General features: G+C 47.0%; 1 protein-coding gene and 6 non-coding genes across 9 annotated transcripts; 6 read left to right on the plus strand and 1 right to left on the minus strand.

Annotated features, from left to right (window-relative positions):
* Positions 1-1152: 1152 nt before the first annotated feature.
* ZBTB37 (zinc finger and BTB domain containing 37) lies at positions 1153-21916 on the minus strand. Of its 3 annotated transcripts, XM_030279420.4 has the most exons (6): positions 21780-21916; positions 19947-20046; positions 19601-19816; positions 16888-17837; positions 15439-15538; positions 1153-13227 (listed from the first exon to the last, which is right to left on the minus strand). In XM_030279420.4, the coding sequence occupies exons 4-6, from the start codon at positions 17808-17810 to the stop codon at positions 12739-12741; spliced, it is 1512 nt and encodes a 503-aa protein (XP_030135280.4). In that variant the 5' UTR covers positions 17811-17837; positions 19601-19816; positions 19947-20046; positions 21780-21916; the 3' UTR covers positions 1153-12738. The 3 variants fall into 3 exon arrangements, with proteins under 3 accessions (XP_030135280.4, XP_072788777.1, XP_030135279.4); XM_072932676.1 differs by lacking the exon at positions 19601-19816 and having other exon boundaries at positions 16888-17834; XM_030279419.4 differs by lacking the exon at positions 19601-19816.
* Positions 21917-22650: 734 nt separating this feature from the next.
* Positions 22651-22740, plus strand: MIR2989-2 (microRNA mir-2989-2). The gene is given in 1 exon segment (NR_049046.1): positions 22651-22740. It is a non-coding gene; the product is annotated as a microRNA mir-2989-2 (primary transcript).
* Positions 22741-23271: 531 nt separating this feature from the next.
* On the plus strand, positions 23272-23338 carry LOC115496323 (small nucleolar RNA SNORD75). The gene has a single exon (XR_003961796.3). It is a non-coding gene; the product is annotated as a small nucleolar RNA SNORD75 (small nucleolar RNA).
* Positions 23339-23565: 227 nt separating this feature from the next.
* Positions 23566-23647, plus strand: LOC115496310 (small nucleolar RNA SNORD24). The gene has a single exon (XR_003961783.4). It is a non-coding gene; the product is annotated as a small nucleolar RNA SNORD24 (small nucleolar RNA).
* A 333-nt stretch (positions 23648-23980) lies between these two features.
* LOC115496322 (small nucleolar RNA SNORD77) lies at positions 23981-24053 on the plus strand. The gene has a single exon (XR_003961795.2). It is a non-coding gene; the product is annotated as a small nucleolar RNA SNORD77 (small nucleolar RNA).
* Positions 24054-24231: 178 nt separating this feature from the next.
* LOC115496319 (small nucleolar RNA snR60/Z15/Z230/Z193/J17) lies at positions 24232-24315 on the plus strand. Its single transcript, XR_003961792.4, has one exon. It is a non-coding gene; the product is annotated as a small nucleolar RNA snR60/Z15/Z230/Z193/J17 (small nucleolar RNA).
* A 2009-nt stretch (positions 24316-26324) lies between these two features.
* On the plus strand, positions 26325-26400 carry LOC115496311 (small nucleolar RNA SNORD79). The gene has a single exon (XR_003961784.1). It is a non-coding gene; the product is annotated as a small nucleolar RNA SNORD79 (small nucleolar RNA).
* The last annotated feature ends 202 nt before the right edge of the window (positions 26401-26602 follow it).

Raw genomic sequence — 26602 nt, forward strand, 5'->3', positions numbered from 1 at the left:
CACCTGCAAGTTTACTCCAGGAGCTGAGGTGTCCTAGCCTGCTGCCAGGCCACACATGATCAGACCTCTTGTCTTCTTAGGGTGGCCGTATTGCTGTAAGACCTTTGGCAGGGCTGTCCTGAGGATGCAGAAGATTTCTCTATTTCAGGCAGATGTTTCAAACCAAACAGTGAAAGCACAGTTTCTGTCCTCAGGAGGTGATGGAAGTGGTGTGTGCAGATAGTGGGTTGCACTCCCCAGTGGGCCATTTACTCTGGATTTTGTAGGACCAGCAAAATATCCACCTTTGTAAAGGCTTCTCTTGGCAGGAACTGCTAGAGCAGCCAAGCAGTGAGGGAGTTAACTTGGATAAAGCTGGTATGTCAGATCTTTGGTCACTGGGCATCTAGTGTTGGAAGCTATCAGGGTTTTGACTCTTTCCTGTTCCTAGCAGGATTGTTTGAGCATCTGTGCAAGCAGTGTGTGACTGGGACATGGAGAGCCACCTCCATTGTCCCACAGACCATGGCAAACCGTACACATCTGAGAGGTGTCCTTTAGGGGCTCCTTTAGGTACATGCTCCCCTGGAGCAGTTCCTTAGAAAGAAGACGGGCTGGGACCCTGGGAAAAAAGGGGAAGCATTTAGAAAGTAACAAAGAGGTCAGAAAGCAGCTCTTCCTCTCCCTGCCCTCCTCTGGCAATTACCACTGTGGCTTTTCTTGCTGGATCCCATCTCCTGCCTGTGAACGTCACTGAGAGACACGCAACCTCCTGTAATCACTGCCTTTTTCAGCTGTGCTCCAGGCTGTGGAGGTGGACACTGGTGAAAGAGGAGGGCTGAGGCAGTGCCTGGGCCTCCCTAGCATGGCACTGAACCAAAATGCTTCCCCTGCCATAGGCAGCTGGGAAAACATCCAAAATTTGGCCTGCAGCAAGAGCACATGGCTTGATCCTCCTGGGGAGACTGAAAAGGACTGAGCCTGCTGAGGAGGCGAGACAAAACTCAGCCAAAAAGGACAGAAGCCATGTGAGTTGCCAGGAACAGTAGCCTGGCACTGTGCAACCTCTCAGGCTGCTCAGCTTAGGAGAGTGTAGAGCTGCCCACAGCCAGGACCAGGCAGAAAATCCACATTGGGTAAGGACCTGTCAGCTATAAGACACAGACAAGGATCTGAGTATTAAACCATTTAATTCTCAAACCACTCACATGCATAATGTTCTTTTACACAGTGTTAAAAGAAAGAAGAAAATGCATTTTGTTTAATACAAACAGAATTTCAAGTATACATTTATAGAATTTTCCAAGATTCTTACCCAAGTTGCTAAGTTCTCATTCACATTGTTCTTAAAGCTGTCCAACGAGAGCGCTTTTTGCTAAACTGCTTTCAATGCAATTGTACAGTCCCCTCTACCTTGGTTTTATTTCCCCCTTTCCCAACTCTGGTTCCCCTGCCACCCCTGCCCTCCCCCTCCAGCAGCGCTGGCTGTCCCTGGACACAACGGCCATGGAGCTTCTGTTTGCCAGTGCCTGCTGGAAGAGGAAAAGAGAAGCAGCCATGGAGGGCCAGTTTGGAAACAGCTTGGAAAATCACTGAAGAACAGTCTGATATACACAAGTTACAGCAGGCTTACTCTTCAGCCTACTCCAGACTAGTCTGAACACTGACTTTTTTTTCTTGAAATAAGGACTGCAACCAGAAATAAAATAAAATAATAAAAAAAGAATAATTAGTACAGCAGGAAATTTCTTAACTGTGAAAGTAAGTCTTGAGTGTTAGGACACCTGTCCTAAAAAGGTTTGATTTATAGTCACTAGTTGAAGGTGACAGCACAATTTCTGTTACAAATGGTTACTCTGCAAACCAGCTCAGAGCAGAATCAATGTGGGACACACAAACTTGGATTAAAAAAGAAAAAAAACCCAACAAACAGAACTGACGAGGGCTCCATAGTCATGTTATGGAAAAAGCCCACAACCCCAGTAACAGCTTTCTCCTGGCTTTGCTGTTCAGCTCAGCTCAGCCCTGGGCCGCCAGCTGGGTTGTAACTGGGTGCAACTTCTGACATGTTAAGAAACGGGGTTTAAATCTTCTTGACAGGCAAGGGTGGGCTTCTCTTGAAAGATTCCAAAGTCTCCTACCAGCCACCAGCCCCATCAGTGCCTGGGCACGGCGGGGCTGCTCCGGGCAGCGTGGGGGGCTGCTGGAGGTAGAGCTGCCATGCCCAAGGGTGTGGCAGCATTGCTCCCCCCGAGCTGTGGCTGCCCAGGAGCTGCCTGCCTGTACAGCTGTGTCCCCAGCAGCCACAGCTGTACTCGTCTGACGAGTTAAAGTGCATTGCGGCAGAAAAGGGTTTGCTTTTTAATTTTTTTTTTTTTTTTTTTTAAAGAGGAACCTATTTAAAGTGCTGTTCTAGTTTGGAAAGGGACTGTTTAGAAAAAAAAATGGCACCTTTTCACATGAGAGATTTGCTCTCTGTATGTGTGTATATATATATATATAAATCTGCAGAGTCAGATCTGCTGACTAATGAACAACATATAAAAGTGTTTGTATTTTATCTTATTGCTTTTTTTTTGTTTTGTTTTTGTTTTTTTTTTTTACTGCTGCCTTGGAGGCAGGAGGGAGATGGATTCTCCTTTACCTTCCCCACCATTAACTGATTTCCCAGTGCAGGAATGTGGTTTTACAGCGCTGGCTCAGGGGACAGTTCACTGTTATGCAGCACACGGGAGATGACGAAGTCCCCCTGAACTGTCACAGCCCCATGGCCAACCTGCAAAGGGTCACAGTAAGGAACTGGAGGCCAAGAAGGACTGTGGACCGCAAGGGACTCCCATTGCTCCTGCCAGATGCCATTTTCATTAGAGTCACTTTACAAAGCAGACTTGCATTTCTGAAACACAGAGGTAAGGAAAACAAATCTCTTTAAAGTGAAAGCTTTGCTGCTAGAGTGTGTAGTGTGGTAACCTCAGCACTCCAAGAGAGAGAGGTAGTTACTGTCCTGTGAATACGCTGCTGCTTAATGCGACTCCATTTCTGGAGTAATTGCTCAAAAAAAAAAAAAAAAAAAAGGAAGAAAAAAGAGGAAAAAATCCTGTGCTCTTTATTAAGTTATCCCAGTTAAATCTTTCTGGTTAAGATATACTTGACTATTTCCTCTAAGAGGCTTTTGTGTTTTAGAAATTGATTGTCAGTTAAGTGTGTTACAAGATGAAATTTGATTAGCAAATTGCTATACAAAGCCACTTCCCTTGTTAACTCCTAAAATTCTCTCTCCCACTACTCAACTATCCAGGCCCTGTTTTGGGTCATCATGTCTGCTCCTGCAGTAGGACAGCATTTCCCGCTCTGAGCAGTTTTAATGGAAAAAAACCAAAGTTTTAGAAAGAGCTACAGATATCATATTCACAGTGTTGTGCAGGAAAGGTGGGGTGACACCGGGGAAATGAGGGGAGCTCTGGGGACAATGGGGACACAGCTCATGGGAGCTTCAGCTAGTGTTCAACACACTAGAGGCTTGGGAAAACTGCATTCATTCCCTTCCCTTTTCAGATTAAAGCAGTGCTTTGAATACCTCACCTCCATTTCCATGAATTACCATCTGATCCAGTCTTCTTATCCTTCACTAATTCTCCCTGCAAGTGCGGGGCATGAGGTGAGGAATATGTTACTGCAAGAACACACAGGTGCATGCCATTCTCCTCCTCATTCAGCCTCTGAAAGACCTTGTTCAGAAAAGTCTGTTTTGCCACCCAGGATTACTCTTGGCTGTCCTAAATGTCAGCCATGTTACCCACCAACACAAAAGAACCATGCCTTATTTGAACAACACCACTCCTCTCTCCCTTCCCAATATTCCTTACTGGCACTTGCCCCGTGACAACACAGCCCTGGGAGCTGTCTGGTGTCAGCTTTCTGCCCAGACCAGTGCCTTAGGGGAGCCCAAGGAATTAGGCTTAAGCAAAGGGTATGACAAAATTCTACTCTCAATCCCACCTGGGGTGCTTCCCCCAACAGCACAACCCCAGCTTAGGAAATCTTCTAACACATCAGAAAAGTGCCTGCATGCCACCTACACCCTCCTTCCCTGCACCTCTGGCGGAGATCCAGGCTGCCCTGTAAACAGCCCCTGCAAACAAACACCGACTGAAAGCGCACCCTGGGGCTGGGGACAGCCACAGTGGGGCTGGGGCTTCATGCCCCTTCCCAAAATCCAATCTGTCAGCCCAAGAATTGCACTGTCCACTGTCCACTTCTTGTTAGTGTCACCCCCTGCTGCCACCCTCCTCCCACTGGCCTCTTGCAGGCAAGAGCAGTGCTCAGTTACCAATGCTGGTCACCAGGCAGAGAAGGATTCAAGAAAAGCCTCACAGTAATTCAGAAACAGCTTTTAAAACTTGACCAAATGGGGAACCAATTAATTGGTATCATCAAGTTAAAAGTTGTTTCTCTGAGACTAGTTTTGTGACTCCTCCCCCTGCCCCAGACTCAGTAACTCCCATTGGAATTAGCAGAATACATCCCTGCCCATGGCAGAGGGGTTGGAATAAGACGAGCTTTAAGGTCCCTTCCAACCCAAACCATGCTGTGATTTGAATAACTAATTTAAACTGTATTTTTTTTTTTTTACTGCTACTTTCTGTATTTTTTGTCTAGCAGTAAATGAATCAATCCAACTTCATTTTTCATTTCTCCTTAGTTTCACAGTTTCATAGTGAATGATATTGGGTCTGACTGCAAAGGTAATGGGAAGGTTTAAATAAATAAGCCTCACTGCAGTATAAAAATAATGCAGCCATTTCACCATAGATCTGAGGGGAAGGGTGTTAGGTACATTATCAAAAACTAAATTGAAAGTCTGCAAAAAAATTAATGCACTGATTTAAGTACTGCCTTAGGTAACTGCAGTAGAATAATAAATCAGAATATGTCAGATTAAACAAGAGACTTACACAGCAGTATTTAAAAATACCTGAACATGTTTCAAAAGTTTAACTGATACAGACTAGGAAGGCCAGTAAAGCTGCCAATTTTACATGATAAAACTAAAAAAAAAAAAGGTAACAAAAGTACAGCTTGGCACAGTCTAATGGAAACAGGACCTTGGAGGCTGCACTCTCCCATGATGGAGATTTCCCAGCCTCTCTGGACAACCTGATCCAATGCTGTTTGACTGTACTCATGGTGAGATAATGGCTTATCATGTCTGATTATACCTAACCTGATTTTCCTTTGCATAAACTGCTGCCTACTGCTGCTCCTCCTTCCACCGTGTGCTTCCAGGAAGGGTCTGGCTCCATCTTTTCTGCACCCTCCCCTGAGCTGTGGAGTTTAAATAGGAAAAATGATATAGGTAAAGGAGAAAGAGCTTGAAACAAAAACAAACTTCAGTCTTCAACACTTGCTAGAAAACTCAGAAAATGGCACTTTGAAGTCTAGTACTGCCCTTTCCACACTTCACTTCCCACCCTTCAGCTCCTTTCAATGGCATTTTTGAAATGCTCACACCAAATCTTGCCCCCACAGGGGACTGATCCCTTTTCCTTCTTAACTATTCACAGCTCCAGCAAGGAAAACACTGTTGCTGCTCAGCTGTCATGGGCCAGGCCAGGCACCTTTGGACACCTGTCTCGCGGGGCAGCAGCATTTCCTGCACGCTCCTGCCCCTGTGCAGGTTCTACACCAGCATTTCCCTGCCCACAGCATCCATGGCATGCCAGATACATGCACTATCTCTTCCCAGTGATGCTTTGTTGCTGTTCCACCTTTCTACCCATTCCCCTGTGTGGTTCCAGTGCCACCAGCACCAGCCAGGGCTGAAAGCAGGTAAGCTCTCTCCTTATTTCAACTGTCTTCCTCCTCCCTAGAGGAAGCAGAGCCGCTGCCAAGACTGTGGGACATGTTAGAGGTGAATTTGTTCTTAGCACTTGCTAATTCCTTGGAAAGGTGTAGGTAATTATTCCCTGGCATAGAAAAACCAGCAAGATCTTATCTTTGAACCCATTATTTCTTCCCATTGGTGACAGCAGAACACGTGCCTTCACAGAAGTTATTAACAAACCCCCAACCACTTCTAGACACCACTAAATAGCAATGGCTCATTTCCTAAAAGTTTAAATTAGACACTAAATACATCAGTGGCTGGTTTTGTGGCTTCCTCCCCAGCTCCCGGCTGTGCCAGGTCACAGTCTGATTTTCTGTTTTCTCCCCTTTATTTCTAGCTTTGCCAGAACATCCTTGTTTTACAACAAAACTTTTAAGGACCATGAAGAACACCTTCAGAAGGCCCCACCACCCAACTTTACTCAGCAAGTTTCAAATCCTTTCAATGCTGCAACTCCCCAGGAGCACAAGTTCTTAAGTCTTACTCCTATCCACGTTTTTGTCACCAAAGACCTTTTAGAATTCCCACCTAAAAAAGGTTCCTCCTATTTCCAAGAGACATCATTTCACAAGCTGTAATACTTTGGTTTACAACTAGATTAAAATATAAATTAAATAAGAATAATGCTAAATGAGTTTATACTGAAACACATTATATTTGTTTCTATATATGTATATACAGGTGTGTGTGTGTGCACTCCCTAATGACAGCTAGAGGAAGCAAAACTCATTCTCCAAAAGCTTCTACTCTTCCAACTAGCATGGTCAACTTATCCATTGCAACAATTCCCTGTGCATAAAAGCTAATGAAGCACTGGAAGGTGGTGCTGGTGACCAGATGGATCACACAGACATTCAGGAACAGAAAGACAATAAATTATAAGAAGCAGTAGTAACTTGTTCACAGTTGGGATGAGGATAATGTTATGGGAAACCTGAATTGTCTACAGTTCCAGGAATAAAAAGCCAAAGCTCACTGAAAGTTACAGATATATTGCAGTTAACCCTAAAAGCAAAGATCAGATCTGACACAAAGAAATGGCAGAAATCATGTGGAATTTCTCCCAGCAGCCTAAACTCTTGTACCATCAGATTCAGCAGGAAGCTTTCCAATACCTCCATCAAAACCAGAATTCATCCTGGGGATGTTCTGATCACTGCCTCCATCTCAGCAATGGACATTTTCCCACATAGAAAGAGTCCTTGAAACCAACTCTATCCTACATCCAAAAGAAAATGCTCCCAGTCCTTTCTTGATTCCATCAGCCCAAACATTACATTCAGTCTCTCCTAATTCCCAGCCTCTGTGTTTTTTTATGTTTGCCAAGCCAAAGCCTTTCAGCAGATGGAAATATTTTAGAGATGGTAGGACTCTTCAGATAATTTTATAACCCACTTGAATGGGTTTCAGGTTAGGAATAACCTACATTTCTAGTAAGAGTAACTGCAGCAAAACTTTGGTCTGCTGCCTTTTACTGGTTATAAAACAAAACAAAACAAAAACTCCACAGCAAGTCTACTCCAAATCTACTCTATTCCAAAATGTTCTGGTAGACTTTAGTTTCAAGAAGCAGCCAGTATTCTTTGCATAGTTCTAACTTCTATTTGGTTACAAACATATATATATATATACATTTGTATTTTATTTTAAAATACCCTTTGAATGACAATGATTAAATTAAGGATTCTGAGCTCCTCTTCAGGCCCTTTGACTGCAGATATCAAAACTCTGTGCATGGCTCTCACCTTGTGACCACAGCAATGCTCACTACAATTATTTTGCTATGGCAGTGGATCCCAGGCTTTCCAACTGCAGTCCTGGCCACAGGCTCAGCTCCCAGGGAAAACTCAGAGCCCAAACCCTGGCAAAAAGTCTCCTTGAATTACAGCTTCTTAACTTATAGAATAGTATGTTTGGAAGGGACCTTTAGAGATCATCTAGTCCAACCGTCTTGCAATGAGCAGGGACTTCTCCCATCTCCAAAATATTTCCAGCAGAGCCTGAACAGCATTTGATGTCACTAATCTGCAGAAACATTTGGATGGTGAAACGGCTAAATTGGCAGGCATGTCATAGATCGAAGAGGAGAGTTTGGTAAAGTTTAAATAATTTTAAGTGCTGTTTTTTGTTGGTTTTCAAGATGCATGATCCTATCTACCTCCGAGACCACCTTCCACCCAAATCCGTTTAACCAGCTGCACCTTTGCAGCTGTCTTCCTATTTATATGTTGGATTCTGCAGGAGAGATGAAGTCAGCAGCAAATAAAAGCTACAACTCTGCTCTTGCAAAGGCCTTGTTAGGGCTAAATCACCCGAAAGTGGCAGGACTTTACTCCCAAAGCAGACTGCTTGGAATCACTTCCTGAAATGGGCATCTCACAGTTAAGTGACATTCCTGTTGCAGAGGTGTGGGATGGAAACACAGCCAGGGAGCTGTCACAAAATGAGAGCAGGACAAGCAGTGAGAGCTGTCCAGTCCATGTATTTCAACCTTGAGCTCAGAGAGGGCTGAAATCCTGGCTCTGTGCCCTGTGTGCTGAGCCAGCCCCACCATGCTTTTCAGCTTGTTCCCAGTGCTATTCCAGCTCTGTATAGCTGTCAGATGGGAACGGGGTCAGTTGCTGCCGACCTCTCTGGGTTTAAAACAGCAGCAGAGACACAACATGCTTTCTGTTCTTCCCAGCACCCAACTAAAGTTAAATTATACAGGTCACAGCTCGAGAATACTGTAGAGAAGATGCAGGAAAGTCCAATGATTGAACCTGGTGGTGGATAATGCTGAGAGGACAAGGAGGGACTGCCCATTTGCACTAGCTGCTCTGCCTCTCACCGAGCTATTCCTGCATCTTACTAAGTTAGCTCTAAGCATGTCCTCAGCCTCCTGCAACAAATCCACATTCCACAAAGCCTCTCATTCATCCCTCTCTAGCTGCTGGAAATACAAAGCACAATTTGTTCTCACATCCTTTCATTGCATTTTGGCCTTCTCTTTTTCCCAGCTTCACATCAGTCATCCTCCTGAGACGAAGAGGTTTAGCTTTTCTCCAAAGCAGCAACACAGTATTAACACAATTCTTGCTATTTTCACAGCTATTCACAGGTAACCTGGCAGCAGCAGGGAACAGCCACGGCAACCATCATGTCACTTGGCTGATACTTGGCACCAGGGCTTGCTGCAGGCTTAAGGAGATAACCACAACTCTTCACATTTGGGAGGTGAGTTCTTTGACAGCAAAGAACTAAGAAATATGTCCACCTCCAAGAAAGCAAACTGTAAAACCAGAGTGTGTTCTCCCTGTTGCCTGAGGCAAGAAAACAAATGGGTTAGTAAGCCCTAACTCTAAAGCAGACAAAAATGTTACGTACAGAGGTATTAAAACACGAGAGTTCTCTTCACATCCTCCTTAAATCACAGTTGAAATCACAGTTTTGGCAGAACAAGATGCAGCTAGATGTGGGAATGCAAAGCTGTGCCTCAACCCATCACAGAAGCATTCACACTTGGAAAGTTGGCATCTGATTCTCCACAGCTTCGGTGCAACCGTAAAGAGCCACACCAACGCAGAGGCAACAGGACACAGTATCATTCTGTTAGGGAAAGCACCTCTAAAGTAGCTACACCACTGCCAGAAAATTCACATGAGGTTTTCTCCATACCGTACAGGACCTCCAACCCCTTTTTTCTCGAACCTTGGTCTCATCTGCACTCAGGAAGCCAACCCTTGAAAGAAATGTTCAGTAACAATTCCTTCAGAACTGGTTCCACTGTCTAGTGCAGATGGGCCTGAACTGTTTTCAGCGCTGTTCAAGAAATATTAGACATCATGATTCCCACACATACATACACATCCATTAAATGTACAGAAATAATATCAAAATGATTCCCACTACCATACCTTATATTGACTCTAGCTACAAGCTATAAACTTCACCTTAACGAGGCCTGGGCAAGAATATTGGCTCTTCTGCATGCAATCAGAAATAATTTATACAGTGGCAACCTCTGCACAAAAAAAAAAAAAGAAAACAAAAACAAAAAGAAAAGCAAACATAAAGGAGGAAAAAATAAAAACCTTTCACAAGCTTTGTTTTCAGCCTAGTAAGGTATGAAGGACTAATTTCATGGTTTTCACCAGGCCACTTGAAGTAGTGAATCAGCAAACAGGACACACTGTTGGCATCCTGTACTGTTTGGATACTTCTCCGTTCACAGTATTGATACAGTAAAATAAAAACCTGCTCAAGAAACTCACAGCTATGCCATGGAAACAAAGGCATTCACCATTTTATGTCAGCCCTTCTTCACTACGGTTGCCATCTGTCTCAGAAAAATGTTGCTTGTGTAGCAGTTACTGCACCTTCACCCTTCTCTTCACAGCAAGCTTAGCAGGGAAACTTTCCCACTATATTTTTATATAATATATGTATATAAATAATTTTATGTTTTTATAGTTTGGTAGTATTCTTTTAAATTTTCTATTTTAAAACACTTAAAAATCTTTTAAGCAACTAAAAGTAACTTTTTATGCTCTCTAGTGTGAACGGATAGGATTTCAAAGTTTTTAACTTTTTTTTTTTTTTCATTTTTGGTAACTTCAAAAGCTATGACTAAAGCAGCACATCTCCACTCCTCCCTGCACCTTGATTGCAACAAAACCTACCTTGGCCACCCTCTCACTCATCCTCTGCCACTGTTCTCTGGCCACCTCACTGTTTTGGTACTGTGATGTTTGACCTTTGCCAGGAAACCTGACGGAGCTGGTTAGGTGGCCAAATCACTCCCTGTGTGATGGATGCCCTTGACAGGAGAGGAGGAAGAAGGCACAGAAGGAAAACAGAGGTGAAATAATCAGTTTTCCTGTTTGAAATGGTCAATGAAATGGTACTTTGCAGGTACCCAGCTCAGAGCACCTGCAAAGGTTCCTCTTGTAGGATCACATCCCTGTTACACATGATACTGGCACCGAGCCCTTTCCCACACACAAAACCACATTAGAGCCACATTTCTTTTTGAGAGAGAGATGGGAGGAACAGTGAGATCCCTCACACATAAAAAAATCTATAAATCAAGGCAAGAATACATCACTCTGCTCCAAATTACTCCCTCCAAAGGGGCAGGAAAATGATTCCAAGTATCAATTTGCAGATGGGGAAAGCAAGGGCTGGAGATGTTTCCATGTGCCCAAAACTGCAGTCAGACAGCAGGCCAAGCTTTATTGTCACTTGGTCAGTCTCCTGCCTAAGCCCCCGCTCTAACCTCTCATCCAGCTTTCTTGCTGAAGCAAGAGGAAGTGTATTTCTTTTTCAATGTCTCCTTGTTCCTCCCATCACCTTAAGGTTCAGAACTTCACCCTTCCTCATCATATACACTTTATACATCCTCAAGAGAACTCCTTCACCAAACCTGATACGCGTAACCTGTTGTTCACTCCCCCCCCTTCATCATGAACAACTTGGCATCAGAACTAGAGAAAACTCTTAAAATATTGCATATTTTTTTAAAAAAGATGTCAGGATATTTGCACTTATCTGCCTGTCCCATGCTTTTCTGGTTATGAACCATGTAAGCTCGTGCAAACACCTACAATACACACGCAGGCATGTCTCTCCAGGTTTGCTAAACTTGCTCTAAACATCAGAGCTACTCAGAATACAAAAATGTTAAGTCCATGCAAGGGGACAGAGTTGTGATTGCTCTAGGAACTGTTCACTTTTAAGTCTCCTGAACTGTTATAAGGAAATAGAGTAGGGTTCTCTTTTCTTTTTGTGTTTCATTGATAAAAAAAGTTATCAAACTAGTTTGTAGAAACAGGTTTAAAAGCAACCACCTGCGATTGCTCGGCTGTGACAACAGCATTGCAGTATTCCCATATCCCGTATTGCTGTTCTAAAAGATCAAGTGTGTGTCGAGGGGGGAGCAGGGGTGAAAAAGGACTTTGGTAGCCAGCCTCTAACTCCACAATTCAGCAGCTCCAGAAAATCTCTTCCTAATCCTTGGCACCACCTGAAGCACGGCAGCTCTCCAGCCAGGATCTCAGAGTGCTCTGAGCTCTCCAGATCAGCACCAGCAGAGGACAACCTCCTCTAGAAGACCCCTCCAGCCCTTCTCTCAGTGCATCAGAGTCTCATGCAAACCTCACAGCTGCTAAATTCCACTCTCAGTAGCTGAAGTACTTCCTTCACATTTTGCTGACCTCTAGAATACCACTTTGTAGCTGTGCCCACTTTAACAAGGGGCACCAGGGCTGCATGCCTGGAACGGGCAAGCCCAAAGCCCTAAAATAACAGTTTAAATAAAAACATAAAGAGACACACCAAAATAGGACAGGGATAAATATGCTCGGGCAAGGCAGGTTCCACCAGGACAGTATTTTTGTTTTCTTTGCTGTGGCAACTACCTGGGGAAGGGAGAAAGGCAACGGCCCCTTGCCCCTGCTCTCCCCTCGAGCGGGAGCAGTGGATATGGCTCTGTGGCTGAACCCGGCACTGCCGGCAGGACGCCCTGCTGGGCCACAGCGCTGTCCAGAAATACAAATGACTGCTTGTCCCAGATCTCTACAGAACAGTAAAAAAATTTAAAATCCTGTCGATCCCTGAATAAGAAGTTGATTGACACAGTTGTTCTGTTTTTCTCCAAGAGGAGGAGGAATAAGGGAGAAAAACATTTAACACTCTATGGGTGTGTGTGTGGGTGTGTGAGAGAGAGAGAGAGAAAGAGAGAGATTTTTCTATTTTGGCAACATCTTGGGAGCTTCTTTCTGTTCAGTGGTGGCATTGCACTAATTACAGTACCAGCCTGCCGGGTTGGTGCTGACTCTTCAGAGCCAGGAATGGGAAGACGGTCCTCTCTCCTGGGACTCCAGAGCCGCGCTTCAATCCGGCCCGGTTGTGGACACAGATCCCTGTGCCGTCTCCCCCACTGCCACGGCCTCCTCCTGCGGGGGGGATTCCTCCTCTGCCTGCCCCCGGGACGTGACGGTGGTCTCAGGGGAGATGCTGTGCGGCCCCTCCAGGGGCAGGCAGCCGGGGTGGTTCTTGCGAAAGTGCTGGTTGAGGATGGCCTGGAAAGGGAAGCTTTTGCCGCACACGTGGCAGTGGAAGGGCTTGTTGCCCGTGTGCTTGCGGATGTGATATTCCAGCTGATCCTTGCGGGTGTACTTCTTCCCACACATGCGGCACACGAAAGGTGTGATGCCCATGTGGAGCCGCATGTGCCGGTCCAGGCTGCCCTTCTGGTTGAAGGATTTGGCGCAGTAAATACACGTGAGCCGTGGGTTGTACCGGAACCAGCGCTCTGAAACCTCCTGCTCCCGCAGATACTCCACGTAACCGCTCACGCCGAGCATGGCTGATTCCTCCCCCTGCCAAGGAAATGGCATAGATTTAAATAACAAGCAGCCTAAAACAAGTTGCAGAGAAGATCAGGCCCAGGTCCAGCCAGTAAAGCATGTGCCAAACCTCAAAATCAGCAGCACTAATGTCTGCAACCTCAAGCACACATTTAAGTGCTTAACTGGGGCCCTAGGGCTGAAGACAAATGAGCAATCAATTAGAAACCACTGCTGCAAAGGCCCCTTTTGCCAAGCCATTCCCTGGATCTGGTGAAGAAAAGACAGCCTTAACACAAGGGCACTTGGCCACCAATTCAGTTGTGGACCACATGTCAATACTTGTTACTTTCTAAAAAATTTGTGCCAGTTTAATTAAAAGACTTGGGTGTATCACCTTCTGTTTTCCTTACTAAAAGTCAAAAAAAAAGCCGCCGATTAATGAGCTTGCAGTAAAACAAAAAGGAGCAAACCACAAAACCATATCTGAAAGTTCTTCAGATGTCATTTTATACAGGTACTTATTCAGATGTCACTTAGAGTTCGTTTTACAACGAGTCACATTTGCCTGCCTGGCTGTGTAAATCCATCCCAGCCCCAGGGCCTCACAGGCAAGGATGTGCCTGACCCAGCTTGCACAGCAAGGACTCCTCTGCATTTTCTCAAGTCACACAGACAAACAGCCGAGAGCAACCTGGACCACAAGCCTGCTCTCAGGACAGACACTTCTGGCCATCCTACTCAGACTGAGCAGAAACACACGGACTCCAGAAAGCTTCTGTGCTGGAGATGCACTGTTTAGTCCCCCAGTGCTGCTTCCCAGTGGTGCCACATGTGGAGACACCACCAGCAGGAGGGCATCTCCTCTGCAAGCCAGGGCTCTACAGGCATGAGCATCAGTGTACTGTGCCAGGTGCTGCTGAATCCAGCTGTAGAGGCATAGGGAAGCTGTTGAGGAATAAAGGAGATACACAAAGCTCGGGTTTCCTTTCCATTCTACCAGCACCACTGGACAAGGATCACGGGCAGGCTATTTTAGTATGGATATCACAATGCCAGGAGAGTGGAAGGTGATGATACTTCCCCATGGTGTGTAAAGCCTAAGGTTTCATGTTTGAGGATGTCTCACAACAGAGGAATGAGTACCTTTTCTGTAGGCAGAGCTAAAATTGCTTAGTATGTCACATTTCCCCTAGAGGGTTGGTTTGACCTGAAATTTTTGCAATGTTTTCTGAGGACACAAAACAAAGCTTTGCAAAACAGGAACAAAAAGGTATCTGTCATTTTATGGAAATGTCTAACAAAGTCAGCAGACAGCAATCACAGTCTTCTCCCCCTTGCTTCACTTGGTCTTACTCAAGAGCAAAGCAGCCTAGTATCTCCTTCCCCACCTCCAGCCAAGTCTTTTGTTTACACACTGACACATTCTCTACCTGTCAGGCTCACAAGAGTCTTTCTGCACTGTGTTGGCTGACATGCCTGCACTACAGTGGCACTGTGACACTAACTGGATGCAACTAAATTAGACCAAAATGATAAGGCACAGGTATTACTGCCGTGTCCCACTTTGCTGCACTCTACAGCCCACTGCCCTCCCATTTCTGTGCATCTCTCCCTCCTACCCCAAAACTGTGCCTGAGAAAGCAGAGAATTCAGAGCTCCTTTATGTTGCAAAGTCTGCTGTGCAACACAAGTCCCTTGGAGAAGAGACAGAGGCCTCTCTAAAACTCCACAGCTCTTTGACACTCCACCCCAAAAGGTTTATTGGTGTAGTGCCTGGAGGGCTTTTGGGAATGGTCTTGGTACCGGCATAGAAAGATTCAGCTGTTATCACCCATCTTCCACAGAAGCCAAGCCACACCTCCTCCCTCTGCTCAGGCATTTGCTGCCAGTGTTTGAGGGCAGATCCAGCTCTGCAGGCAAATGGGGCTTCTCCTCAGGAGTTGGTGGCCTGCCCAAAATAAGGATGAATATTTATGCCCTCAAACAACAAGAGAAACTCCTTGTGTTTTCCAGGTATCTGGCCAAAATCCCAAACAACAGCCAGAATCCATTTTAAATCGTACTTGCCCAGCACATGTTCTCCTGTGAGCAAGTAGATCCTTTGCCAAAGTAAAAGGTCCTTGGATCACACACATTATTGCTTGCAAATAGAAAATATATTTTACACAATACACTTCATCACAACGAAGTCCCCTTCACCTTCAAACCAACATCTACTTGCAAACATCTTGGTCTGCCTACCTGGGAACTGGGCTGCTTAGGCTCATCCATCCGCCCGGGAGACTCACTTTTCGATCTGTACCGCTCAGTCACAGCAACCATGCTGCCAGAAGGGCTAAATCTGTGGGTGGGGAGGAGGGGAAATGGAATTTTTAATGGGCATCAGGTCACTACAGTGTTTAGAGCAATGAGTGAGCAATAGAGGCATCTATATAGCATCTCTTCATCCTCATCAGCTAACATGCTGGAAGTGGAACAGTGCAAGTATAAAGGAAATACCAGATTATACCAGTCTATGGTTTCAGTCTAAACATCTGCAAAATAAAACTGAGTCATTTGGCTTCCAGTTCAGCAATAGAGAGGGGCTGCTATCATGAATAAACCAATATGGGCCTGGTGACTCAGGACAGAAACCATTTCTCAGAGGACATCTCTCCTCCAGCACCCAACTCCTCCATTCCCAGTGTGAAACATAAGGGATGTGATGGACTAGAGGTGGGACACAGTGCATACAGACTGCAGTGCCAAAAGAGATACTAGAGACTAGCTGATCCAAGGAAAAGGGCTAAGGAAGTAGGAAAACATCGCTCTCCAAAGGCCAGCTCAAGATTGTTCCCACTGATTGATTTATTAAGTGACAAGTGACAGAATATCCCCTGCTTCCAGGTAGCTGCTTCCCCATGGGACTGAGCTAGAAGAGAGGCAGATGTGAAGGGAAACCCTAGAACTACAACCCCCCTCCCAAATAAAACAGACCTGCCCTTTATCAAATCCACTCTCTGGCCTGAGCCTAGGGCAAGAATGCAAACGCTGAAGCGGAGGAGAAGATGGATGGAGAATCCAAACACAGCAGATTTCACCACTCATTTTCAAAAAAGACTTTCTGCTCTCTCATATAAATCAAAACAACAGTGGAGGCCAGCAGGTTCCCCATTTCAACTGCCTCAGAAGATGTAAACCCAGGGCCCACTGCTGTCATGCATCACTGGGAAGACCTTGACCTACAGCTGGTGTCTGGCTTGTTTCTCAGCCAGAACCATCCCCAGATCTCTGGGCCAGAAGGCACCAGTGCAATGGAAATATGTAACACATATTGTATATGACCTCATTAATCCAAATGCTGAGTCCAGTATCTACTGAGGTTGAACTGAACATCTTCTTTAAAAAAAAAATCTCACCTCAGCTGAAACACCGAGAGGTAGAGATTGCAGCATCTAAGAGCTAATTAAGTAATTTGCCAAGCTAGCCTGTACCTGGAGATCCTGGTCTGATCACCACCCAACCAAAATACTATTACCCAAACTGGATACACTTCTTAACACCAGGTAAAAACCCTTTCACTCTTATGCTTAAGATGGCCAAAGGAAATAGAAAGAGGAAATGTTTCAAAGCGACTGACCCAGCCAGGTCAGAACCTTGCATAACCTCCTCTTACAGCCAAGGTGAATAATTAAGTTTAAGAAAACCCACCTGTCGATCTCGCTGCTGGTTGGCCTGACCACTTTGGCTCCAGAGGAGGCTAAGGCAAAAGCCTCCTGGCCCAGCGACCCGTGGCCCGTGGTGTCGATCACCATGGCCGTGACCTCCTCGGCGCTGCTCCCATCTTCTCCCGAGGGTTGGTGCTCTGCCCCCAGCCACTCCTCCAGGTTTTCCGTCTTAATGCGCACTCCTCCCAGCACCCGCACTTCCTCGTCGTTCTGCGCCCCGCGCTCTCCCATGCCCGTCTCAACGTACCACTGTCCTGCCCTGTTAATGCGCAGGATGGGCTCCCTGCCTTCCACATCGGAACTCTGCTCGATTATCTGGGGGCTGGTGGACTCCTCGGGTGGGCTGAGCTCCCGGATGTCCAGCACCGTGCTAACCTGGCCCAGGCGGCTCCCCTTGGGGGTGTTGTGACGTGGGCTCAGGGAACGGTTTAGATTTGGTGTCGCCCGGTGAGACTCGGGAGGTCTCTCCTGATGCTTCGTCCTAGTCTGGCTCAATTCCGCTTCCACCTCCGCCACATTAATTTTGAAATGAATCCCCTCGAGTATCTGCGTGCATTTGTCTATGATGTGCTGCATCTGCAAGAAACTGGCAGCTGTCAGGTAACTGATGATGTCAGCCAGCTGCAGACATATCCTGCCAGTGTAGCAGAAGGAGAGGAGCTGCTCGAAAACAGAAGGGTTCTTGATGACAGAGATGGACACGGTGCTCATCTCGTTCAGGGACATGTGGTCACGGAAGTAGGGCGAGCTGGCAGCCAGCACCACCTTGTGCGCACGGAAAGCCTGGCCCTGCACGTTGACCACGATGTCACACAGGCGACCCTGCATGCGCAGCTGGTTCAGGTGGCTCAGGACAGAGTTACTGAAATTAGGAATCTCCAGCTGAATGTTCCCACTCTTCTCCATGGCTGTCCCAGCTGCAGGTGCACTCTACTGGAAAAGGGGAAAAAGATCCCATCATTGGCAGAGCCAATCATTTGAAATTAGAACTTTTTTCACCTGCTTCCACACATTTTGAAACACTGGAGTTTTTAGAGACCTTCCTCACCCACTGAACTGCCACACACCTGGCAGCAGCTCTGTTATGAATGTGTTTGAGATTGCTTAAAAACACATCCCAAAATCTCTCTGATCTCTCCATGTTATGCATCCCCCTGCACAAGAGTTCTGCTAAACCAGTCCCCAACAGACCCCCATTCCCTGTGGCTTTAGCCTGAAACACTTTGCTCTGCCAGCCTCAATAAAAGCACATCTGCATGTAAAAAGAACATTAAAAATGGCACAGGTATTAAAAATAGGCACCTGATTGCATAATGGATTAAAATTCTCACCACTTGTACCTTCTAAGCATCTTGAAAAGAGAAGGTAATAGGGAAAGCTCCTTTGTAAAACAGGGACTGGGAAGGAGACACTGGGACCTAAATCCTCCTGAGACTTCTGAAAAGTTGGTCAGCACATATCTGACCTCAAGGCATCCTAAGTGCCTTGTTATCCTGAGATACCCATCATACTTCTGACACATGCCAGAAAATATATGACATTAGTGTGAAAAAAAAAAAAGCTGTGGCCCAGGAGAGCTCAGAGGGCCTCACTCAGGATCACTTTTTGTAGGGTCAGTAACTCCTGAACTCTTTCCCAAGTAGAGCGATAATGGGATTTTCCCCACCTCAGCTGGGATGTTCCTAGTTGTTCCCACCTCTATCACACAAGAGCTCCTGGCAGGCTCAGGGAGCATCTCACTGCCCAGCTGGAGCAGTCGGGGGACCCTTCACCACTCAGAGCAAGGCTTATCAGGAGATCTCAGAGCAGGGGCAGGGAGGGGGACTGGGGGATGCACCACCACATCATCAACATCATCACACTTCATTCTGGCAAAGTTTGAAAATAAGCCATGACCATATATGGTAAAAATTTGGAATGAATGAAAATGAGATGTAAACTCATCAAAAAAAAAAAAAAAAAAAAAAGAAAAAGAAAAAAAGAAAGTAATTAAGCTTGTTAAAGTCCACTCATAGCATAAAGCAGCTTCCAAGCCAGATAGCATCTGAAGTGTGGATTGAGCAGAGCTCTGCAGATGTCAAAGCCATTTCAAGCAGTCTGGGAATACCAAGGCTCACAGTGCCCACTCTGAGGAATCTCTGAATCAAGGGAACTGGCAAACGAAGAGCACGTCTGCCTTTGGAGGACTTTTTATGTGGAATTTATGAATGTTGCAGCATAGCACGTGTCCATATGCCCAAACAGGCTTTGTGCAAACTTGGCAAACCCAGTTACTAAACATGAAGCTGCAGGACAGCCTGTCAATCTTGTGGAGGTGTGCTAAGGGGTTCTGAGTGGCAGGATGGCTGTGTGTCCCTAGGGAAGTCAGGTGGGAGTGCACAAAGCTTCACAAGGTACAGCTGAACAGTGCCAGGTCTTTGGGCTTCTTCCCTCCTTCCCCTATCAGAATCACAGAATGGTTTGGGTTGGAAGGGACCTTAAAGCCCATCCTGTTCCACCCCCTGCCATGGGCAGGGGCACCTCCCACTATCCCAGCTTGCTCCAAATCTGGCCTTGGACACTGCCAGGGATCCAGGGGCAGCCACAGCTTCTCTGGGCAGCCCGTGGCAGAACCTCACCACCCTCACAGGTAACAATTTCTTCCCAATACCCAATCTAAACCTACTCTCTGCCAGTGGGAAGCCATTTCCCCTCACCCTGTCACACCATCCCTTGTCCAGAGTCTTTCTCTGTCTTTCCTGTCAGCTCCTTCAGGTACTGGAGGCCACAATTAGGTCACCCTGAAGCTTCTCTTCACCAGGCTGAACGACCCTAATTCTCTCAGCCTTCCCTCACAGCAGAGCTTCTCCATCTCTCTGATCATCTTGGTGTCTCCTCCGGACTCGCTCCAACTGCTCCATGTCCTTCCCTATCTTTTGGAGAAAGCAACAAATCCCACAAAAATCAGGAAACCACAGTGCACACAGGTCTGTGTCAACACAGCATTGGGAGCAGAACATCAACTGCACAGAACAAGGGGAAATAGAAAACCCAACATCTTACCTGGAGTGCTGTGAGTTACATGCAGTGGGAAGGAAATGGGGGTGCTGCCTTCTTTTTTTTCTTCTGATGTAGTAAGAAGAAAACTTGCTGCCCCCTTCCCCTTTAGGAGGTAAAAAGAAAGAAAAAATGAAGTGCAGAGGAATTGGGCTCTCCCAAGAGCAGTTGTGAACATCAAGCTTTGTCATTCTTGGTTCTGCTGGAGGATCTAGCAGCAGGATTAGCTCACCATCTTCCCAAAACAGCTGTTCCTAAAACAACAAGCCTCAGAGTACACTCTCAAGGAAGGCAAGGGTGAAACACCCCTGCCAAGGCCACAAGCACCCAGGGAGGCAAAAGGGAGGCAGAGGCTGGGCTTGGGATATACAGAAAGAGAAGGGGAAAAAACATCATCAGACCTTCACTGCTGAGCATGGCTGGGTATGGCTGTGGTCCGAAGGCAGCTGCTCCCCAGAGAGCCCAACAAACATCTGTGAGCTCCTGCTCTGAAGGCTGGGAAAATCCATCTACTCTTTATAACCCACAGAGCTCTGCTCACCCCAGTGTCGAGGAACCTGCATCTTATCAGCCACGCAGAGGCTGGGGAGAGGGAATCTGCCTTTTGGTTCCAACTGCCCCGTCAGAGGCTGATTTCTGCCCCTCTGGGCAAGGGAACCTCTAGTCAGCTTCTGCACCTCAGCCACAGGGCAATGACATCCTGACTTGTCTCTGCCATCACCTCCAGCCACCTTTACAGGCAGGCTGAGCTGAGTCAGCACAGGCACACACAGACACTACTGTTTGTAATGCCATTTCAAGTGTCACCAGCTGAGACTCAGACTTCCCTTATCTCGCGGTGAGGCAGCTACCAGGAGCGGGTGGATCCTTCAGGTAAGAAACAGAGACAGACCACCCAGCAGATAATGTCACCCTGGAAGCTGCACTGAAAACTCTCAGCTTTTGGGTTGAGATTTACCGTGACTGGGCAAGTTCACGGTAAATCTTACAGATTATCCCGAGCTGGAAGACCCACAAGGACCACTGAGTCCAACTCCTGGCTCTCCACAGACCGCCCAACAACCCCACCCTGTGCCTGACAGCGTTGTCCAAACCCTCCTGGAGCTCTGGCAGCCTTGGGGCTGTGCCGATTCCCCGGGAAGTGCCCAGCACCCTCTGGGGAAGAACATCCAGACTAAAACTCCCCTGACAAAACTCCAGCCATTCCATGGGTCCTGTCCTTGTCCCAGAGAGACATTCTCAGAATCCTAGAATGCTTTAGGTTGGAAGGGACCTTAAAGCTCATCCCGTTTCACCCTCTGCCGTGGGCAGGGACACCTCCCACTGTCCCAGCTTGCTCCAAGCCCTGTCCAGCCTGGCCTTGGACACTGCCAGAGATGCAGGGGCAGCCACAGCTTCTCTGTGCCAGGGCGTCACCACCCTCACAGGTAACGATTTCTTCCCAACACGCCTATTTGGCTGCTCGCACATTCCAACGGGACTGCAACAACTCCGAACCCGAGCGTAACTCCGAGCCGAGGCAGCGGGGCGGCTTCTGGCCCGTGCCCAGCCCGCCGCAGCCCCTGCCCTCAGAGCCCTCACAGCCGGCAGAGCCCTCAGAGCCGGCAGAGCCCTCAGAGCCGGCTGGCTCCGCTGGCTCCGCTGTCTCCGCGCCCCCGGAGCCCTCCGGCGGGGCCCGCGGCTGCTCCTCACCGTGACAGCCGCGCCGCGCCCCGGACCGGGCTGCGAGGGCGGGCGAGCCCACCCCCGTGCCCCCGCCGCCGGCAGCCCCGGCTCGCCGCTCCGCGCCCCGGCCCCGCCCCGCCCCGCTCGGCCCGGCCCGGCCCGGCCCGGCCTCACCTGCCGGGGGTGGGAAGGGCCCGCCGCGCCGGCCCGGAACCGAAACGCTCCAGCGCGGGCCGCGCCCCGGAAGGAAACGCCGTGCGGACCGTGCGCCCCCGCCCCGCCCCTGCCCGCCGACCGCGGCTCGGTGGGCGTGGCCGAGGCCGCGCCACGTGACCTGCGCTATATAAGGCGCGGGCACGGGTCACGCTCCCTTTTCCGCTCCCGCCGCCATGAGGGGTGGGTGTCCCTCGCGCGGCGCCGCCGGTGAGTGGGGGCGATTCCGCGCTCGGGGCGCGGTGCTGCCGCTCCGGGGGGCGGCCTGGGGCCCCGCGGGCGCGGGCCGGTCGCCGATGGGACGTGACGAGGGAGGATTGACGTGGATTGCGCGGCCGGGCCTGGCCCGCGGCCTAGAGCGCCGGGAGTTTGCCTCATGGCGGCCCTGGGGATGTACAGGGCGGGTCCTGCGGAGCCCAGCGCGACTCCGGGAAATCCCTCAGGCGTTGAGTTACGAGCTCTGGCCTGCCGGTGTGCTGCGTGTAGGATGGGGCCCTGGAGCACGTGGGGTCATGCGCCCGCTGTGAATACAAGCGGTGGGTCTCCGGGTTTTGTGCGTTTGGGCTTTTTCTAACTGCACTGCGCTTTAAGGAGCTTGTTTTTGCAGATAAATGGGAAGCGTTGTGCAGAAAGCAGCAGTAGCGTTATGGAAGGATTGGGGGTCCCCACAGAGCTGGGGTGTGCGGGCAGTGTAGGAGGGTTAGGGACGCGTTTGCACTGTGCACTCAGGCACCTGCGGCCACGCTCGGCCCCAGACCTGTGCAGGGTTGGGCTCCGTGTCCTTGTGAGTCCTGATTCAGCACGTGTAGAGAGGATCGACTCACTTCACTTCCATATGCTCAGCACGTGATGAGAACTCTGTTGGTAGGGACATCTGAGAGGGTGATGAATGCCAACATATCTGAGCTGGGCGTGGAATACTTCTGATGGCCTTACCCATCCGGGAAGGCTGAGACACGACTGGGCCCTTAAGGCAGTCAGAGTTCCTGGCTGCCTTGGTGGTAGTACACCAGAATTGATGTTACAGAAAACAAAGTAATTAGTAATTACATCTTGCTTAAAGATAAATAAAAGCAATTCTTTTTTGTGGCCTCAATCCTTTAAAGAGCCAAAATTTAAAAGTATTTTGAGTGTTGCTTGGATTTTTCAAAATATTTGTGAGTATTGCATCTTTTTTGGAAGAAGAAAAACTTACCTGCTTTCTTGTTTTCAGATAAACGTATATCAGCTACACTCCTCCTTCCTGTGGCTTCAGCGCAGGTAAATAACTGCTTTTGAAATACAGAGTTGAAATTAACAAATTCTGGGTTTGTGTACACCAGTTGGACTGGAGTGCTGCTGTATCATGGAGTTAGTGTCAACAGTTGTAATTCAGGCATTGCCTGTAGTGTCTTGGGCAGGCCTCACTTTTCTGCTGGGAAAACTATGGGGATTGATGCTGAGTAAATCTCAAAGCCTATGATGGTTTCAGTATAAGAGTAGTGGACAGAAGTGATTTCTGAAAACTCCATGCTGAGGCTTTCTAATGTGATTGCCAGAGAAGCTCCCTTGTTCTGCAAATATCTCCAACTCTTCTGTCTCTTTTCAGATCTGCCCCCCAGATGTGGAGACCTAAAGCTACTTCTTCCCAAGGTAAAAAAAGATTCTTGACAATATAATTTTGTGCTTAGTGTTTGTCTAGAGAGCATCTTCTGCTCTGATGAGATCAGAAGACAGCTTAATTCCTTGAGTAAAGCTATCCCTCTGGTGCCGCAGTGATGACACTTATTTGCTACTCTTGACCAAGAGAGTGATGATCACTTATACCACCATTACAGTTTTCTGAGGCACAGCAACTTTAAAATTCCCTCAATGCTTTCACTGCAGAATATACTGTTCACAGATATTTTACTTCTAGGATTTGAATCCTGAACTTCAGAGAGATGGAAAAGAAGCATCATCACCTGGTAAGAAATACATATTTAATGTAAGGCTTCTTCCACAGAGCTGTTAAAACACTGCAGTAAGAAAAATGGCACGTGTTTTAGAATTCATTTCCACTAAGACCAGAAACAGTTTATACTTGCTAGTATTAAACTTCTAAATACTTGTTGTAATTGGGAAAATTTCCTTGTCAAAGCAGTCACAAGAGGCGATTGCTTGGGACTGCGATTCCAAAGCAGATACAGTGATGACTGCATAGTTCAGCAGAAGATCCTGTGATGAACACATACTTCGCCCCTATCTGATGTATCTGCCTCTTGGGATCTCCCTGCAGGGGCTGTGGGCTTGGGTACCCAGGCTGAAGGGATCTGATTTGGTTTTCTGTTGTTGCAGGCACAATGTTGCAGGGAGATTAAACTATAAAATGTTACAAGGTAAGTACTGCATTGCTGACATGGGTGAAAACTCATTGAATCCCTGCTGTGTGGAAAGGCTGCTGTGTGATGACTGCATAGTTCAGCAGACAACCTGTGGTGATCAGTCACTGTCTTTCGCCTCCTCTCTGATGCAGCCTCCTGTAGATTAGGCTATTTCAAACAAATCGCCTTCAGGTGGGAACCTGAAGGTGAACTTTTTTTTTTTTTTGCTCCATGAATGTATTTTAAAAATTTATCTCAGGAGACCAGTAAGTGGGTTAAATATTAAATAAATTAGAAAGATTAATAGAAAGAGTAGGATGTGGTTGTGAAGTCAAGCACAAAATATAGCAGAATAAGGTTAATCAAGTGTCAGTGCTCCAGGTTCTAAAAGTTTTTTGTTGCTTTGCAGGCTGCCCTCAACTGAGGAGCCTCATGCCTCTTGTGTGAGAAACCATTTCAACTGTTACTGATGTTGATGAAGACAAGGCCTTCCTAATTAAAGGTAATTAATAAACCTTTACTATTTAGATGAATGTTAATTTTGTCTGTGCTGCATTTGAGAGTTTGCTTTTAGAGATGCGTGCAAATTCATTTTGCTCTTGAAAAGTGTGAGGCAAATATTAGTACCATTGAGTGTGATTTCAGCTTCCTGTATTGCACAGTAAGAGCATCAAATAATTGTGGTGTTTATGATCTCTAGAATTTTCCTGTTAAAACTAAATGGTGAATCCCAGATTACTGTGAATTTAGAGTCCAAAATGGTTATCTTTAATATGTAATATGCACAACTTTGTTACATGAACCTCACATCACTGAACTCTGCAATTGCAAGGTTTGCTCTTTCGTGCAATTTCAGCATGCTCTGGAGTTGAGGAATGAACATTTCAGTGTTAGAGTGCTGGGAAATGGCTTCACAACCTGCCTTCAGAAGGGGGGGATAGGAGTGTTGCAGCCTACTGTAAATGATGTTAATGTTGAATCAGGTCTCTGATCCCCATGAGGATAAATTGACCAAACCCTGATACAGTACTTGACTAAAACTGTTCTTAATGCTATGACTTCCTGCTGGGCCCTTCCTAATAGCAAATTTTTCTTTACAGGCTTCCAAATGTTTCTCATTGTGAGGTAAGTACTTGTTTTTACTTCCTAAGTATTAGGACTTGAACATAGGCCCATAAGATTTTAACTGCTTGTCAGCTAGGGGGTAAGAGGCCCATTGGCTGTGGCTTGCATCTCAGCCAAAACAGGAGCATGTTTAAAGGGGAGCTGCTGGCTGGAGCCCAGCCTTGACAGACTGGTGTGCACTAAACTCATCACTGTGAGCTCCTCTTGAATTCGCTCTGATGGCACTACTTAAGTATTTGCCCTCTTGCCCACAGCAGCCCAGCCCTATAGCAGGGCTGCACAGGGGCTGACAGTGTGAGCTGCCTGTGTGATGAGATGTGACTGCCTTGACTTCAATCATGGAGGTCTGTAATTAGCTCTATCTGACTGCAGGCACCTGACTTGGGTTTTCTCCTTCTGTGCTTGTTTCTGTACTGTTCTAATGCTTTGCTTTGATCCAGGTGTGATGGAGCTGGGACGTGATGCACCTGGTAGTGCTGCCAGCAAAGGTAAGTTGCTAACAGGAGCGTGACTGGTCAGAGCTGTGTGATACAGGGAATGAGGAAGTTACTAGATCCTGCCTGTTAACAGGGCCATTTACAGGGCTGGCTGCAGCATTAAGCAGGGTTCTTGATTTTATAATGTTTTCCAGGTAAAAAGCAGCCTGCAGGATTCACTCCCCCAAGGTGCTGCATATCTCAAACTGCTTTCTGTGACTAAAAAGAAATAGTGGTGACCATTTTAAATGTGTAACTGCTATGGACTACTTGAATTCCTATGTGATGAGAAAAGCTCCTTGCTACCAGCTTGTCACATGTTCTGGGCTGCGCAAATGCAGTACAATTACCTGCGTTTAAACTTCTTGCTGTTAAAATGAATTGGGCTTTTTCAGGGAGTAGCACTGATCTTGAATCCTTATGTGGTAGATTGTTTACCTCAATGAATGGCTAGATCAGAGCTCTTATGGTGATGGGAATGAAGATGTGGTTGGGATCAAGGTCAGATCCCCCTTTTAAGGGTTTGTCACAAGAGATAACTGCATTGAGCTACTCTTGGCACGTACTGTTTGTGATGAATTCTAAGCAATGGGAATCTCTCTGAAAGAGGCTGAGGAGAACTCTTGTGCTGAAACAGTACCCACATTTGCACTCTCAACCCGCTGCCAAAAGGGTTTTAGTACAATTTCCCTTCTTTACAGGGTGACGCTTGCGTGGAGTTTGAGAAATAAAATGGATGTGTCTGAGGTAAGTGTAGAATACATGGGGTTTAATAATTCCTGGTATATTGTCTTTGTGCTGAATGCCTAAATAGTGGTGCCCAAAATTAGTCCTATAAGGT

This window comes from Taeniopygia guttata, chromosome 8 (genome assembly GCF_048771995.1).
Source record: "Taeniopygia guttata chromosome 8, bTaeGut7.mat, whole genome shotgun sequence".
Taxonomy (NCBI): domain Eukaryota; kingdom Metazoa; phylum Chordata; class Aves; order Passeriformes; family Estrildidae; genus Taeniopygia; species Taeniopygia guttata.

Coding starts and splice junctions, on each gene's coding strand:
- ZBTB37 (XM_072932676.1), bottom strand. CDS start 17,810: ATGGAGAAGAGTGGGAACATTCAGCTGGAGATTCCTAATTTCAGTAAC. Junction 15,539..16,887: donor ACCAGCAGCGAGATCGACAG/GTGGGTTTTCTT, acceptor CCCCACCCACAG/ATTTAGCCCTTCTGGCAGCA. Junction 13,228..15,438: donor CTAAGCAGCCCAGTTCCCAG/GTAGGCAGACCA, acceptor TTTCCTTGGCAG/GGGGAGGAATCAGCCATGCT.